The sequence below is a fragment of the Orbicella faveolata genome, unplaced genomic scaffold (genome assembly GCF_042242905.1).
Source record: "Orbicella faveolata isolate gen_17 unplaced genomic scaffold, um_ofav_v1 contig_24, whole genome shotgun sequence".
NCBI classification, from domain to species: Eukaryota; Metazoa; Cnidaria; class Anthozoa; order Scleractinia; family Merulinidae; genus Orbicella; species Orbicella faveolata.
This window is the reverse complement of record NW_028301552.1, coordinates 27,040,001-27,055,000: the sequence shown is the minus strand read 5'-3', so window position 1 is coordinate 27,055,000 and position 15,000 is coordinate 27,040,001. Positions and strand designations below refer to the sequence as shown.

Below are 15,000 nucleotides of genomic sequence, written 5' to 3'. Positions count from 1 at the left end.
CCATCTCTTCAACCAACAAAGAACCAATGTGACGTTCAGATTTGGGGTGCTTACAGTTATATATAAACCGTTTCAGGTAAGCAGTTACTCTGAGAAGCTTTGTTAGAGATGAGTATTTCGCTGGAGATAAGAAATCGTTCTTTGAACCTTTCACCACACCAGTCCAAGTAATGGCCATTTCTTGGGCTTGTGGGTCATCATCGGACGGCTTGGGAATTTCAAGCTTTACATTTCCCTTTGGCCATCTCTCTTCAGGTAAGTGTAAGAAGGCAGGGCCATTTACCCAACGACTCCCAGAAGTAATAGAGCTCACTGGAAGTCCCCTGCTGCCATCATCTGCAGGATTTATCTGTCCAGGACAGTGGTTCCATTGGTTGGGTTCGGTGCTGTCCAGGATCTCTCCAATTCTATTAGCAATAAAGGCGGGGTGGCGCTTAGACACTCCACGAATCCACTGAAACACAGTACTGCTGTCTGTCCAATAATAGGTGGAATCAATGATGTAATCATGTTCCTTAATCACTACAGCAGCCAATCTTGCACCCAAAACAGCAGCCTGCAGTTCAAGCCTTGGGATGCTCAAGGGTTTCTTCGGGGCTACCCGAGTCTTCGCCGTAACAAATGCACATCACACTGCTCCACTGACATAGCAGAATCTGAAATAAGTCACTGCGCAAAATGCTTGTTCACTGGCATCTCCAAAGATGTGAAGGTCAATAACAGACGGGTTGTCTGGTATGTGACGATAGAAACGGGGAATGTGAAACTGTGCAATTCCATCCAGCTCTTCCTGCCATTTGGACCACTCCTTTAGAAACTCTGGTGGCAGTGCATCATCCCATCCAATACCTAACTGCCACACATGCTGGAGGAAGATTTTTGCTCTGACCAGAAATGGAGCTAGAAATCCAATCGGATCAAAGAGGGATGCTATCAAGCTCAGAATCTTCTGACGCGTGTCCGCAATGTCTCTTTTCACCACTTCATAGACAAAACAATCTGAGCTGGTATCCCAAACGACACCAAGAGCACGTTCCATAGGCATTACGATGCTTTCCTCCACAACCTTGATAGAGGGCGCTCTTTCCGATTCTGGTATTCGCTCGATCACTTCTGTCTCATTAGAGATCCACTTGGTCAAGTGAAAAGCTGCTTTGTTTAGCATTTCAGCAAGTTCTTGTTGCAGTTCCAGAGCTTGATCACTTGATTTAACAGACTTGAAAAGGTCATCCATGTAAAAGTTTCGCTTTACGGCAAAGGCAGCATTCGGAAACTGCTTCTCATTATCTTCTGCACTTCTCAACAGAGCATAGTTAGCACAGGTTAGCGCACATTTGGCTCCAAATATGTGACGCACATACTGGTAGACTTCTGTCAATGATTCAGGAGATTGACGCCACAGAAATCGAAGGGAAGCTTGATCTTCTTCTGGGACAGCAACTTGGTTAAACATCGCTTCAGTGTCTCCTGAAAGCGCAACCTTTTCTTCTCGAAACCTCATGAAAATTCCAACAAGGTTGTTCAGCAAATCTGGGCCACTAAGAAGTTGGCTGTTTAATGATGAGCCTTGAAACTTTGCAGTGGCATCACATACTCGACGAACCTTCTCAGGTTTCTTGGGGTTCAGAACAGGGTGGTGAGGAAGGTACCATTTGCGCATGGCTGGTGCAGTTGCTTCCTCCTTAGTAAGCTTTTTGATGTATCCCTTTTCCATATCCATGTCAATAGTTTTCCTGTATCTTTCTGCCAACTCGGGATTACGATTAAGCTTCTCCAGAAAATTCAGACGTTGAACAGCTGCAGCAAAATTGTCAGGAAGTTCGACTTTGTCATCACGCCAAATCAAAGGAACCTCATAACGACCATCCACCTTACGTGTACTTTCATTCAAGAATTTCATGACTCTTTCATCTTCAACTGAGCGCTGGGTATCATTGTCATAACGACAACCAAAGTTCTCTGTTCGCCACCAAGTTTTTACGGTGTCATTGAGTTCCTCATCTGGAGTCGCCACATGAACTTTACAAACAGATTCACATTCTTGAAAATAGCCAGTTAAGCGACCAGTAACAGTCCATCCAATCCTAGTGCGAACACCAACAGGGGAACCCTTTGGACCATGTCGAGTTTCCAGGGGAACAATAAGTTCCGGAACATCACTACCAAGGAGCAAAGTGACTTGAGTCCCAACGACTTCAGTCAGCTCCAAGTCTGATAGGTGTGGCCATCTTTCTTGTAGCTCATCAAGTTTCACTTTCTTCTCTGGCACATTCAGGTGATCAACTACAAGAACTCCATTCACATCAAATTGGGTACCAAAGTCATTCAATCGGCTGACTTGTACATTAACATGCTTTGTCATAAGCTCAGATGTTTTCTGAATTCCATTTAAGACCACACTTTCCAAAGGACCATCCAAACCAAGTCTTCCAGCAACATCTACTAACAGCAAGCTGCAAGTGCTTCCTGTGTCCAGCATAGCATATGTGTTGAAATATCCCTTTGGACCATAGAGGGTTACTGGTACTACTTGTAACAGAACAGAGGTGTGACTGTTTCTGTGAGATGTGTTAGAATGTTCAGTAGACGAACCAACTTCGGCTTGTGCTACTGGGTTAATAGCAGACACTGCATCACTGCTTTCCACCGAAACATTTCTCAAGTTGTGCAACAGAGCATTGTGTGAACGCGTACACCCATTTACACCACACTGTTTTTGATTTGAACAATTGCTAAGCCAATGTCGAGGACTGAGGCAACAAAAGCACAACTTATGTTTCTGTACTTCATTTAGGCGTTCTTCCACACTTAGAGCCTTAAACTTGGGACAAGAAGATAAGTTGTGTTCCTGCCCATCACCCATAATGCAAGAGGACTTTGTTGGCCTGGGGCGAGGTGAAATGTTACTTGAGAAAGTGTTCTGTTTTTCAGTCATTCCATTTGATCCACCAGACCGAGGTTTCTTATGAGGTTGGAATGGAAACTTACTTGACATTTTTGGGTAACAACAATCATCATAAATATCTGCCTGACCTTTTAACCACACACTGAAGTCATCAAGACTAGGTCGTTGCAGTTTGGTAGCTTTGGTGTTGTCCTTCCATTTGATTTTGAGCTCCTGGGACAGTTTGTCAACGGCAAGGGAAACATTAGCTTCTGCTTTCAGATCACTTTCATATCCAAACTTCTTAAATGTCCACACAGTAGTTGACACAACATCTGACAGATTTCTCACTTCTTGAGGTTTGTCATTTTGTAATCGAGCTGTTTTTTTCAGTTTGTCAAGTGTGACTTTCACAACAAGGGAAGGTTTGCCAAATCTGGATTCCAGTTCTTTCAGTGCTTCATAGTAGGAATCTCCACTGTATCCATATCCTTCAATTGCAGACTTAGCTTTACCAATAACAGAGTTCTGAAGATGTTGCATTTTGCCATTAAGGGACAGATTAGCATCATGAACAATTGATTTAAACATTGAGGACCAATCAGACCAGTGTAAAGGGTCACCATCAAACTTACTTAGGCGTAACTTTGGAAGAGAGTCACGAGTAGAATGACCACAAATGGTTGTTTTTCGGTTGTCCGTACTAGTTAAAGCTGGATGCTGTACTCCACTTTGTAAATCTCCAATCCACGAGTGATACAAAGGCAATGTTTCATTAGGTTTTTTCGTGCCCTGAGGTGCAATAAATGAAACAGCTGACTTTGGCTGTTGTAACAAAGGTGAAGGTGTAACAACTTTTGTAGGGTTGTCAGGTGGCAATGCAGTTCCATGATTTGCTCCAGTTCCTTGCAACAAACCAGGGAGTAGTGGAGGAATTATTGTTAACGGTTCATCAAGATTAGATGATGGAACAAATTTCAATGAATCATCTTCAAAATCAAGCAATCGATTAGACAAAGCTTCCGGATCATTAACTTCATTTTGTACCTTTTGTAACACTGCTGCTTCTGCTGCGAGGCGTGCAGCCTCGTCCTTGGCTTCCTGAGTCTTTCTTCTTTCTTCAGCCATGAATTTTAGCCTTTGAGCTTCATCTTGGACAAGTTCAAGTTTCCTTTTAACCTCCAGTTGTTTTTCGAACTCCTCTCTTCTTCGCTGTTCCTCCAAGGCAAATTGTTTTCCTTTAATTTCTGCTGAAGTAATTTTGGCGCGAATTTCGGCCGCCTGGGAGACATTTCTTGTCAAAGAAGTTTTCCATGATTTCACCGAGCTTAATCCGCTAGAACTTTCCTCTGCTCGCTCGTCAAGATGTGCGTTGGCCTGAAGTTTAGCGTCTTCGACTCTATCGAGTTGTTCTTCATACCAATCTATTGCGGCTTCGTGCTCGTTCTCTGGGATCACTGAGACGAGTTCATCATTGAGGCCTTTCGCTTCGTTAAGATATTCCTGCAAGTTGTTGACATATCCACGTATAATCGCTTTTCGACCATACTGTGCGACGGTGGACTCTAATTTCTTCAACGTGTTCGTGATCCTTCTTTTGACGGCTGCCCATTTGTTTTTTAAAGTAACAATGTTAGTACTCACAGTACGAGCTGAATCCAAATGGCCAAGATGGCGACCGCCATCAGTCGCTTCGGTCGATTCCATACTAAATTCCAAAATCTTCGCCACACCAAATTCCAAATTCTTCGATTCGCTCGTTCTAATCCGGCTTTCAAGGACCAGAAAATGTTGCCGCTACTTCTTTAGTCCCCAATGAACTCGCATAACGACAACAAATTTGATTTTAACACTTTTTTAATAACCAAAGACACGTCCAAGTTTTACAAAATCAGTTCCACGTGAGTCCGTCCGGGTGGTTACAAAGTTTTGCAAGCTACTTCATGTCATTGACAGGAAACGTCACGATCAAAATAAAACAAAAATAAAATACTGTTCTTCGGCAGTAACAACATGTTTTTCGTTTAGCGAGATAACGCAAATTAATTCAAAACGAGGTGAACTGAAATCGACAACTGCGGCAAAGAAACTTTGGAGGGGAGGCAGGAAACGGTAATCATACCTCTACTAACCTGCTCAAAGCGGATTGATAGCCATTCAACCAGTTTTGGTTTTTCCGGGCCAAAAGACGAAGTTGACCTAATTCTTAGCCGAGCAGCCATATTCTCTCCTCCTGTTAACATACATTCTATGACAATATGTCCCTCGCATCGTGCAAAGCTTGGTTTGAGGTGGACCAGAGGGTCTAGTACGAGGTGCAGGGTTCCATCTGATATATCAAATCACGGCAAAAGTGACAGAAGCTGGCCAAAGTGTGACAGAGGAATAGGGAAACGTGATTCTCAAATCATATTAAAGAGGACAGGAGTGTTTCTTCAAGTTGGCTCAGGTGAATTGACTTTTTGCACGCTTTTTTTATTCAAGTCGCCTGGATTCAGTTTTATTTTTGTTTTTTTCTAATTGCATATTTAACTACTAACAGCTAGTGATTTTTTTCTCAGGTATTTGCGCAACATGTCGAAAAACCCTAAGGGCCCTATTTACAGACGAGAAAGAGGCAGCCACTAGCACTGTAACTTCACCATCTGTCGCCATGGAAGCTGTCAATGTCGAAGAGATGGAAAATCTTACTCTGGTATGCTTCAACCACATTTCTTTTATTAATACTTGCAGTCAGCATGCAAACGGCACAATGTAAACGGTTTAATGACTTTTGAAACGGAGATTCAAACATGTGTTCAGTAAATGCTGTTAAAGTAATTTCACGGTTAATAACTAGCGGTTACACGTTATAATATATTAACCATCAATTTCGGTCGACCGTTACTGTCATTCTTCTTGAGAAGCCTTGGAACACACATTTCTTGTATTTATAGTAAACCTTGAGCAGACCTGCGTCGTCAATAATAAATAACGTAACCATTTGGTCTCATGGGGGGAGGGGTCTGTACCCGTTGCATCTGGATCCACCACCATAGACTAACTGTAATTTGACGAACACCCTTTTTTTCTATATCCCACGCATAATTTTCAACATATTTCGGAAGACTATTCTCAGAGACTTGTCCCAGGAACAAATCCCTTAGCTTTTGGATGTGTTTATATGAGAAGACTATGTACAAGACCTTGATGCGAAACAATATAATTAGGTCCTTTTCTAGACTCGTGTTACCTACAGTTTAAACTTTAAATTATTTCATGATGTTTTTTTTTTTTTTTTTTTTTTTTTTTGATTTTTTGATTTTTTGATTTTTTTTTTTTTTTATTATTATTATTATTATTATTATTATTTAAAGTAACACGTCTTAACAAATTACACGTATCACAAATTACAAAAATTACAATAACAAAGTACTCTGGCATGGCTACTCCGATACTACAATGTACATTACTTATTTACATCAGGTGTTACTTACATTAGGAAAACGAATAACATAAAATAATTAATTAATTCTGACAGCACACATTAGCTACAATTAAATTAAACAGGATAAAAAGCAAGAAACAGAAATAAAAAGAGAAAGAAAAAAACAATAAAAGGAAAGGAAAATGTAAAATTACAAAATAAGCAAAAAAGCAAACAAACAACTCGTAGCGCGGGGAAGGGGGAGGAGGAACAGTTTCTAATCTTGATTTAATACAATTAAAAGTAACTTAGTCTATAAAGTTTGTGACGAGCATTGTTACGTTACGAGTACTTTTTCGGTGTTAATTTACAAATTTTCAACTTTGTATTTATAGTTGATTCTAGCAATAAATTCGGGTAGTACAAGCGAACTGTTGTTTAGTTTACTTATATACACATAGAAATTCATAAAAAGGAGGGTGTAATTGAATTTTCTCACTAGCTCCATATATGTTGGGTGTTTAAAGGTGGCGAAAAGCGTTTCTTTTGTATCTGGCTTAAAGTTTGAACCATTCTGAGTGTTAAACCAATTGATGACTTTGCATGTGAAGGCTTTTGTAAATTCGCAGTCGATAAAGGTGTGATTTATAGAGTCTGGCTCACCACAGTAGATGCAGTCACTGTCTGTATTTATCCCATATCTGAAGAGTTCTTTCTTTGTAATGACAATCCTATGGATAAGTTTGAATTGAAATTCTTTCAACTTATTTTCTTTGCATGTTTTTGAAGCCATTTTAAAGACATCTGTCCAATTCTCTGTGTCTATTGAAATATCTCTTTTCCATCTTTCCGGGCCAGTATGAGGTGATTGGTGTTTCTTAACAAGAAGTAGGCGGTAATAGTCTCTTGCCTTATACGTTTCAAAATTGATTTGATTAGTTTCGTTCAGTAAAAAAGATTTCCAGTTTTCTCTATAATTAAAGATCGAGTTTTGCCCTAGGACTCGCGCTCTGTTCTTCAAGCTCACAGGAATTGCACTCAAGATTTGATAGAACTGGAGAAAATTTGTGTTACAATGATATTTAGCATGAAATTCTTGAAAAGTTAGGTATTGACCGTTTTCATTAAAAAGCTGTTGGATCGTGTGGATACCCTTGACAAACCATTCCCTTATAAATAGCGGTTTTCCATCAACTAAGATTTCTTTGTTATTAAAGAGAATGGTTTCGGTTCCTTGATCATAATTGTACAGAGTCTTGATTTCATCAAATGCAATAAGTATGTCTCTGTAGAATGTTGGAATGTGCCCTAAATATTTGACATCGTAGTTACATCGAAGCAGGAAATTGAGACCTCCGTGTTTGTTAAAAAAATAGTCCGGTACTACTTTCCAATTGCAGTTATCTCTAAAGAGAAGTCTTTTGATCCATGCAAGTCTGAGCGATTTTATCGTAAGTTCGATGTCAACCATCCGTAAGCCTCCCGAGGAAAGGTCTTGGTACATACTAGTCCGTTTTATTTTGTCCTTCTTATTTTTCCAAAGGAAACGAAACATTTTATCTTTTACCATTGGCACTATTTCCTTCGGGACGTTAACATTTGAAATTGAGTATATTAAGTTAGATAACCCCAAAGATTTAATTATCAGTACTTTTCCATAGAGTGTTAATCCTCTCGATTTCCAAATGTCTAAATTTGTCTGCAGTTTTTGTACTTTCAAATTAAAGTTCATCTGGTTATTACCTTTTTCGTCATAGGAAATATAGATTCCTAGTAATTTTGTGGGAGTATTCATCCATTTCATCCCTAGTGGTTTGGTTCTATTATTCAACCATTTCCCTAACCAGAATGCTTTTGTTTTCTCTACGTTGAGCACTAATCCAGAGAAATTCCCAAAAGCACTCATAGTTTTCAGGGCTTGTTCAGCAGAAGCCACATCAGCACAAAATAAGTTGGTATCGTCTGCAAATTGGCTTAGTTTGATCTCTGAGCCAAAAATTCTGATTCCTTTTATGGTTGAGTTTTGTCTTATTTTGTTTGATAGTATTTCTGCTGTCAGGATAAACAGATATGGCGAGAGTGGGCATCCTTGTCTAACTCCTCTAGAGGGTTTAAAAAAGTCCGTTGCAAAACCGTTGTTCAAAGCTGCGCTTTCTATGTCCATGTAGAAGATCTCGATCCATTTTCTTAAGCTATCACCGAAATTGAATTTTTTGAGAGCACTTTGAATACAAGACCATTCCAGTGAGTCAAAAGCTTTTTTAAAATCAACTGATATTAATATACCTGGAGTGTTGTTCACCTGAGTTTGCTCCATAATATCACTTATTAATCTTACATTTTCTCCAATATATCTTCCTTTTATGAAGCCCGTTTGGTCCGGATGTACGAGTTTTGAGAGCATTGGCTCAATTCGCCTTGCGATGGCTTTTGATGCAATTTTGTAATCCACATTAAGTAAAGTGATTGGTCGCCAATTCTGTAAAAGCAATAATTCAGCGTCGTCTTTCGGTAAAAGCGTAATTATGCCTCTACGCTGAGAGACCGATAACCTCCCATGCTCGTATGCTCCATTCAGGCTTGCTAATAGATCTGCTCCTACAAGATCAAAGAAATGCTTATAAAATTCTACGGTAAAACCATCCTCGCCTGGTGATTTTCCGTTTTCAAAAGTCTCCAATGATTTTTTACATTCTCCGTAAGTCAAAGGACCGTCTAAAGCATCTCTTTCTGCATCGTCTAGTTTAGGAATTTCCATGCTTTCGGTAAACATTTCAAAGCTATCCTGTGCATCTGTTGTTTGAGAATTATACAAATTACTATAATATATTCGGATCATTGATAGAATTTGTGTTTCATCAGTAGTTGTTTCATCATTTTCCAATTTAATTTCGTTGATAGTTTTTCTATTATAGTTCCTTTTTTCTAAATTAAAAAAGTATTTTGTGGCTTTTTCGCCCTCTTCTACCCAGCGGCATTTAGATCTGAAGATTGCAGATTTACCTTTATTATTATATTGATGTTGGAGTTCTTTTTTGAGGTCATCATATTGTTTAAGAATTCCGTCAATGTTATCAAGGTTCTGGCTATTGCAGATTATTTTATCCAGCTCATCAAGTTGTTGTTTGATCTCCACTTCATGCTTACGAATCGCCTGTGCTTTTCCTTTAGAGAACGAAATCGTTGTGCTTCTTATTTCCATTTTAATCAGTTCCCAAAACAGCTGTTGGTCATTTACATAATTATATTTTTCGCGAAGCTGAGGATATAATTCTAGAATTTTGGTTTTGTATTCCTTGTCCTCTAATAGAGAATTATTGAATTTCCAAAAACCCGGTCCTCGAGGATTCTCGTTCGGCCACGACAATGATAATAATATCGTGTTGTGATCTGGTGCTATTGAGGTTTGGATGTCCACTTTTTTAACAAATTTTGTCAAGTGCTTGGATATTAAAAAGAAGTCTATCCTTGATTTCACGCCTAACGTTTTAGACCTGTAAGAGAACTTGTTAACATTCGGATAACGAGTTCTTTGTATGTCGACAAGGTCAAGGGTATCCATGGTGATATTTACCAAATTCCTATATGCTGTTGGCCTCCAAGGAGAACCACCTTTTTTGTCTTTTTTAGATAGCGTACAATTCCAATCACCTCCTACTATAAGAGTTGTAATTTCCGATTTGTCAATTAAGAGACAATTTAGTTCTTGAATGAAACTTACTTATTGTGTGTGGTCGTTGGGCGCGTATATATTACAAAATGACAATTTTAGACCGTTGTAAGTGAGGTTGATTAAGATTATTCTACCGTCCGCGTCACTGGATGTGAAGGTCACTTTTTCTTTTACCGTTCGATTAATCAAGATACAAACACCTTTGCTATGAGAAGTCCCGTGAGAAAAGTAAATTTCACCTCCCCATTCATTTCTCCAAACGGCTTCGTCGCTTACTTTGGAAAACGTTTCTTGCAGAAAATAAAAATTGGCCTCCTGATCTTTCAAATACGTAAAAATGCTCCTTCTCTTAACCGTATCTCTGAGACCTCTCACATTCAATGAAATTACCGAACATTTGTGTAGGTGTAATTTATGCATTTAAGGATAGATTTTTGGAATAAAAAATTCGGTTCGCATTCCCCCTCGTATTAACAATTGTAAGCACCAAAACAAAACAAAACAAAACAAAAAAATTACCAATAATGAATTTAAAAAACAGACCTATTTTAGGAGTTCCTTCGCTTAGCAATCCAGTCCGTAGTCCCTTCTTTTATTTAGCAGTCCTTTGATATTAACACAGTTTAGAGATCGTCTAAGTCCTCTACGCAATAAATCCTTACCGGTGCTCCGCTCGGCGATGTCTTTACGAATATTTTTCCATCCATTGTCCAAGTGCTGGTAATCATGTTATCTTTCTTCATCTTGTTTGCTTTCCAGAAAAGCTCTCTTCGATAATTCGTAAGATTCTCGTTGATGAATATACGCTGGTCTTCTCGAGACGCGAAAGCATAGCTTGGAAATACGTCAGAGGTTTTCACGTTTTTAAGCTTGGTTCTCGCTTTGTAGAGAAGAGATTTTACTTTGTGGCTCACGAATTTGACAATTACGGGTTTAGTGGTTTTTCTTTTCAGTTTGTGTGATATTTCTATATCTTCCGGTTTGATATCGACGTTTATGGCTTCTCCAATACGGATAACAACTTCGTCGGTTGATGTGTACGCGCCTTCAGGTACGCCCAAAATTTCCAACGAATTCTTACGAGAATATTGCTCCAGGGCGTCATATTTTTCTTCTAAGTTATTCATTTCTTCAGTATGATCTTTTAGTTTCATTCTTGTGTGGTTAAGCTCGTTCCTCAACGTGTCATTTGCTTTCTCGGCTTTGGTAAGTTTCGTTTTAAGCTTCTCCGTTTCCCTTTGGTTGGCATTTAGGGCGGATTTCAGCTCTAGAATTTCTTGCTTCAGTTCTTGGTTTTCCCTGAGTATCGTTGCAACTGTAGTTTGTATTTCAACTAGCATCTCCTTGATGTCAATTAGGTTTGGTTCGGGCTGAGTGGCTGCAGCAGTTGGTACTTCGCCGACACTATCCGCCATATTGCATCGTTTCGAAACGTTATCTTCTTCTTCCAATGAACCTCTTTCTCCTCTTTTATGTTTCCCACTAGTCTTCTTCATTGAAATTGGCACTACATAGCATCACTCCAAGATGTGATTAAGGTCGAAAATACCAAGGAAATATTATAAAAGAAGGAAACTTAAGCTCCGCTCAGAAACCACGTCCAACCATGACGGGCTCACGCATGCTCTCGTCTTATTTCATGATGTATTGTAAAGCGTTTTTAAGAGGAGAAATATCTAAGGAAATTTGGAGTATTTAATTTCTTTCATTTTTCAATACAGAAAGAAGTGAAAGAAGAGATGGAAGAGGAGCCTCATGAAGTCTCTTTCACTTCAAAGTCAGGGCCCACATTTGAAGCAAGTCTTTACGAACCGTCTTTCTCGGAAGAAAAAAGTGAGTCACCAAGAGAAAAGCTGAACGAGTTCCTCGCTTCAAGGGATATTAGTCCAATCCGCCATTCTTTGGATAAACCCTGGATAGAAGCATCCGAAAGTACAAAATGGCATTATACCCGAAAGGCACGACAAACTGTTAATGCTTGTTTGAATGAAATTGTCCCTGAGGACTCTGAGATGCTGCTCTCCTCACTCGTCAAATCAAAGCTTGAAGAAAATACTATCGACTCATCCCTGATGGAATGTCTAACCGAATGTTATAGCAACGCGACTCACTGGAGCACTCGCAGACAGATCTTGTCCATCATGGTAGACAAACTGACTTTCAAGGATTTGCAGAGATGGACACCCAACTTGTCCAGGTATCGCTTTAACATAGGTAGACATCATCTATTGCTCCATGGTCGAGGCTCCAAAGTTCCTTCCGTTAAAAACACGAGAATGTGTATTGCCCCTGAGAAGCTCGATCATTTCTTGGCATTTATTACGAGTACTCACATAATACAAGATCTGCCTTTTGGTGAGAAAACATTGAAGCTTTCATCAAACGCCGAAATAAAGGTTTCCAATGTTGTACGAAGTCTCATCCCTGAGCACATTGTGCTGCAGTATCTTGGCTACTGCAAAGATGTGGGTTTTACGCCAAAGAGGCGCAGTACGCTATGCAAAGTTCTCAGTGTATGTTCCGCTTCCACGAGGAAATCCCTGCAGGGCTTGGACTATGTTTCAGCAGCTGGAGCCAAAGCTTTTGACGAATTGGAAAAGGTAGTTGACAAACTTGGAGATGACTATGGAAAAGGTTTCATGCGGGCCAAAGTACAGAAAGAGAAACTTCAACTAGCTAAACGCCACCTTTAAGGTGACTACAAGGTAAGGGTTTTCAACGAGTGCATTAGCTTTAGTTTGACGGAAGAAAAATATCAGTCATATCTTGTTACTCGTAAAGTCGATGTTGCCCGAGGGAACTTTCCATTCAACCAAGAGTTACGGAACTTTCGCAAGGGGTGCAAATGGTATGGAAATATTATTGGAAAGTGTTCGAAAACCCGAAAATTATTGAATTTCCGAAACGCGAACATTTCTGAAATTCCTGGGCATTCCTCCCAATGCTTTAGTTTATTCATATTTGATGCATATTGTCTTAAAACGTGGTCATTTTATGATATAGGCGTATATTTTATAATTATCATGTGAAGTATAGGCCTCACCCACTTTCCAGAAGGCAGCTGAATTGTTACGTTCATATGCATGATTTACAATTTTTACTAAACAATGTAAGTAGAAACAACTCAGTACAATAATAATAATAATGATGATGATGATGATGATGATGATGATGACAATGACGACGATAATTTTGAACAAATTTTTAAACTGGATAAACCCAAGAGGAACCAATAGCTTCATCACTTGTTTCATTCTTGTCCCAGAGGCCGCGATCCTTTTGGTCAGCATTAAGAATCATGACCTCTGGGTTGGTCCAACAGGGGAAGTCCTTGATTCACGGACTTCCCTTCCAATTTGACAAATCGTATTAGCTGAGAATACGAAACGAATCTCTGCGCATGATCAAAAAGTCAGATCCGGGCAGAGGTTGCGATTCTTGGTGCTGACCAAAAGGATCGTGGCCTCCTAAGACGAGAATGCCTCTGTTTTTGCGTCATGACGAAGTCTTACAAAATGGGACTGCTACCAGACACATCATAATATATATTAAACACATTTGGAGCAGTTATAGAGACCCGACGTTATTCGTCTTTAGCCTGTACACGCCCTGCCTGGGTACCTTGTGTCAGGTTGTCAAAGCAACTGTTTTCTGTTTCTCTATTTTTAAAGGTGCACGTCTCAAGTGAGTCGATGATCCCTGATCATTGTCGTGCTTATGCTCTAAGCTATCCCCAAGACGATGATTACATCAAGAAATGTGATCACGAGCACAATGCGAGATGTGACAGATGCAAGATACTCCCTACTGTATTCCATGAAATCCAGGAAGTCCTTGGTAGCGTTGACTGCGATGAAGAACGAGACGAGATGGAGTACAAAATATCAGAGGCGAGACAGAATATTCAAGCTTGGAAGGCCCACCTTCTTCGGTCTATAAACCAGGATGCGGCAAGGCACGAAATTCTTGAAAATCTGGATGCAAAGTCTGTTTTTCTTACTATGGACTGGGCAATGAAGTTTTTGCCAAGAAAATTTCCGGGAAAGTCAAAGCGACTGGTTTGGGAAGCGTGGAATTCCTTGGCATATCAGTGTAGCTATGAGAAACAATGCCAATAATGAAACTGAATTGTTAACTTTCGTGCATTGTTTTGAAAGCTGCACTCAGGATAGTTCAACCGTTCTTGCCATTATTGGCGATGTTTTCACTCAACTTAAGGAAATCATGCCAGAAATAAACTCTGTTTATCTCAGGCAAGATAACGCCGGGTGCTATCATTGTGCATCAACGTTACTATCGGTCCATCGAGTGGCAACCAAACATGGAATCAATCTGAAGCGCGTTGACTTTTCAGACCCCCAAAGCGGAAAAGGCTCATGTGACCGTAAGGCCGCCACAATAAAAAGTCACATGAGAATATATGTCAATACTGGCCATGACATCGAGACAGCCTCACAAATGATGACTGCTATCGAGTCATCTGGCGGAATGGCTGGAGTCAGCGTGACAGTGAGTGGTCTGCAACCTACTGCAAAGTCAGCACCAGTGAAGTGGGAAGGAGTCAGTTTCATTAACAACATTGAATACAGTAACGACGGTATGCAAGTGTGGCGAGGGTATGGAATTGGCTGCGGTAAATTTTTACCCTGGAGCAATTTTGGCCAAGCAAGCAGTAGCCCTCTGCCTCATTTAAACAAGCTGGCAGATAATGCGAGCTCCGACGTTTCTTTCGAAGCCGTCAAAGCCAGACAATGCCCAGAGCAAACAAGAGAATTGGCTTCAGCAACAGAAAGACAGTGATGAAGAAAGCAGTGAGAAAAGAAGTGGGCTGTTTCATTGTCCAGAGGAGGGGTGTGTCAAGTCCTTCCAGCAATATTCGTCATTAGAAAAACATCTAGATTGTGACACACAAGTATGCCCTAGAGCACGAAACCCTGTACGACAAGGCAAGGGTAATGTACGCCGCCAAGTTGGAGCATGGTGCTGGTGTTGTTCCAGAAACTGTCGATGGAGATTTAATCATATCATTGGAGGATG

At 40.0% G+C, this 15,000-nt stretch overlaps 1 protein-coding gene across 1 annotated transcript; it reads right to left on the bottom strand.

The window, feature by feature from the left end:
• Positions 1–10,534: 10,534 nt before the first annotated feature.
• On the bottom strand, positions 10,535–11,589 carry LOC149111156 (uncharacterized). Its single transcript, XM_089292017.1, has one exon. It carries the CDS (start codon positions 11,457–11,459, stop codon positions 10,587–10,589), a length of 873 nt encoding a protein of 290 aa, XP_089148143.1. The 5' UTR covers positions 11,460–11,589; the 3' UTR covers positions 10,535–10,586.
• Positions 11,590–15,000: the final 3,411 nt, after the last annotated feature.

Excerpts from the sequence above, each read along its gene's own strand:
- LOC149111156 (XM_089292017.1), bottom strand. The coding sequence starts at position 11,459 with ATGAAGAAGACTAGTGGGAAACATAAAAGAGGAGAAAGAGGTTCATTG.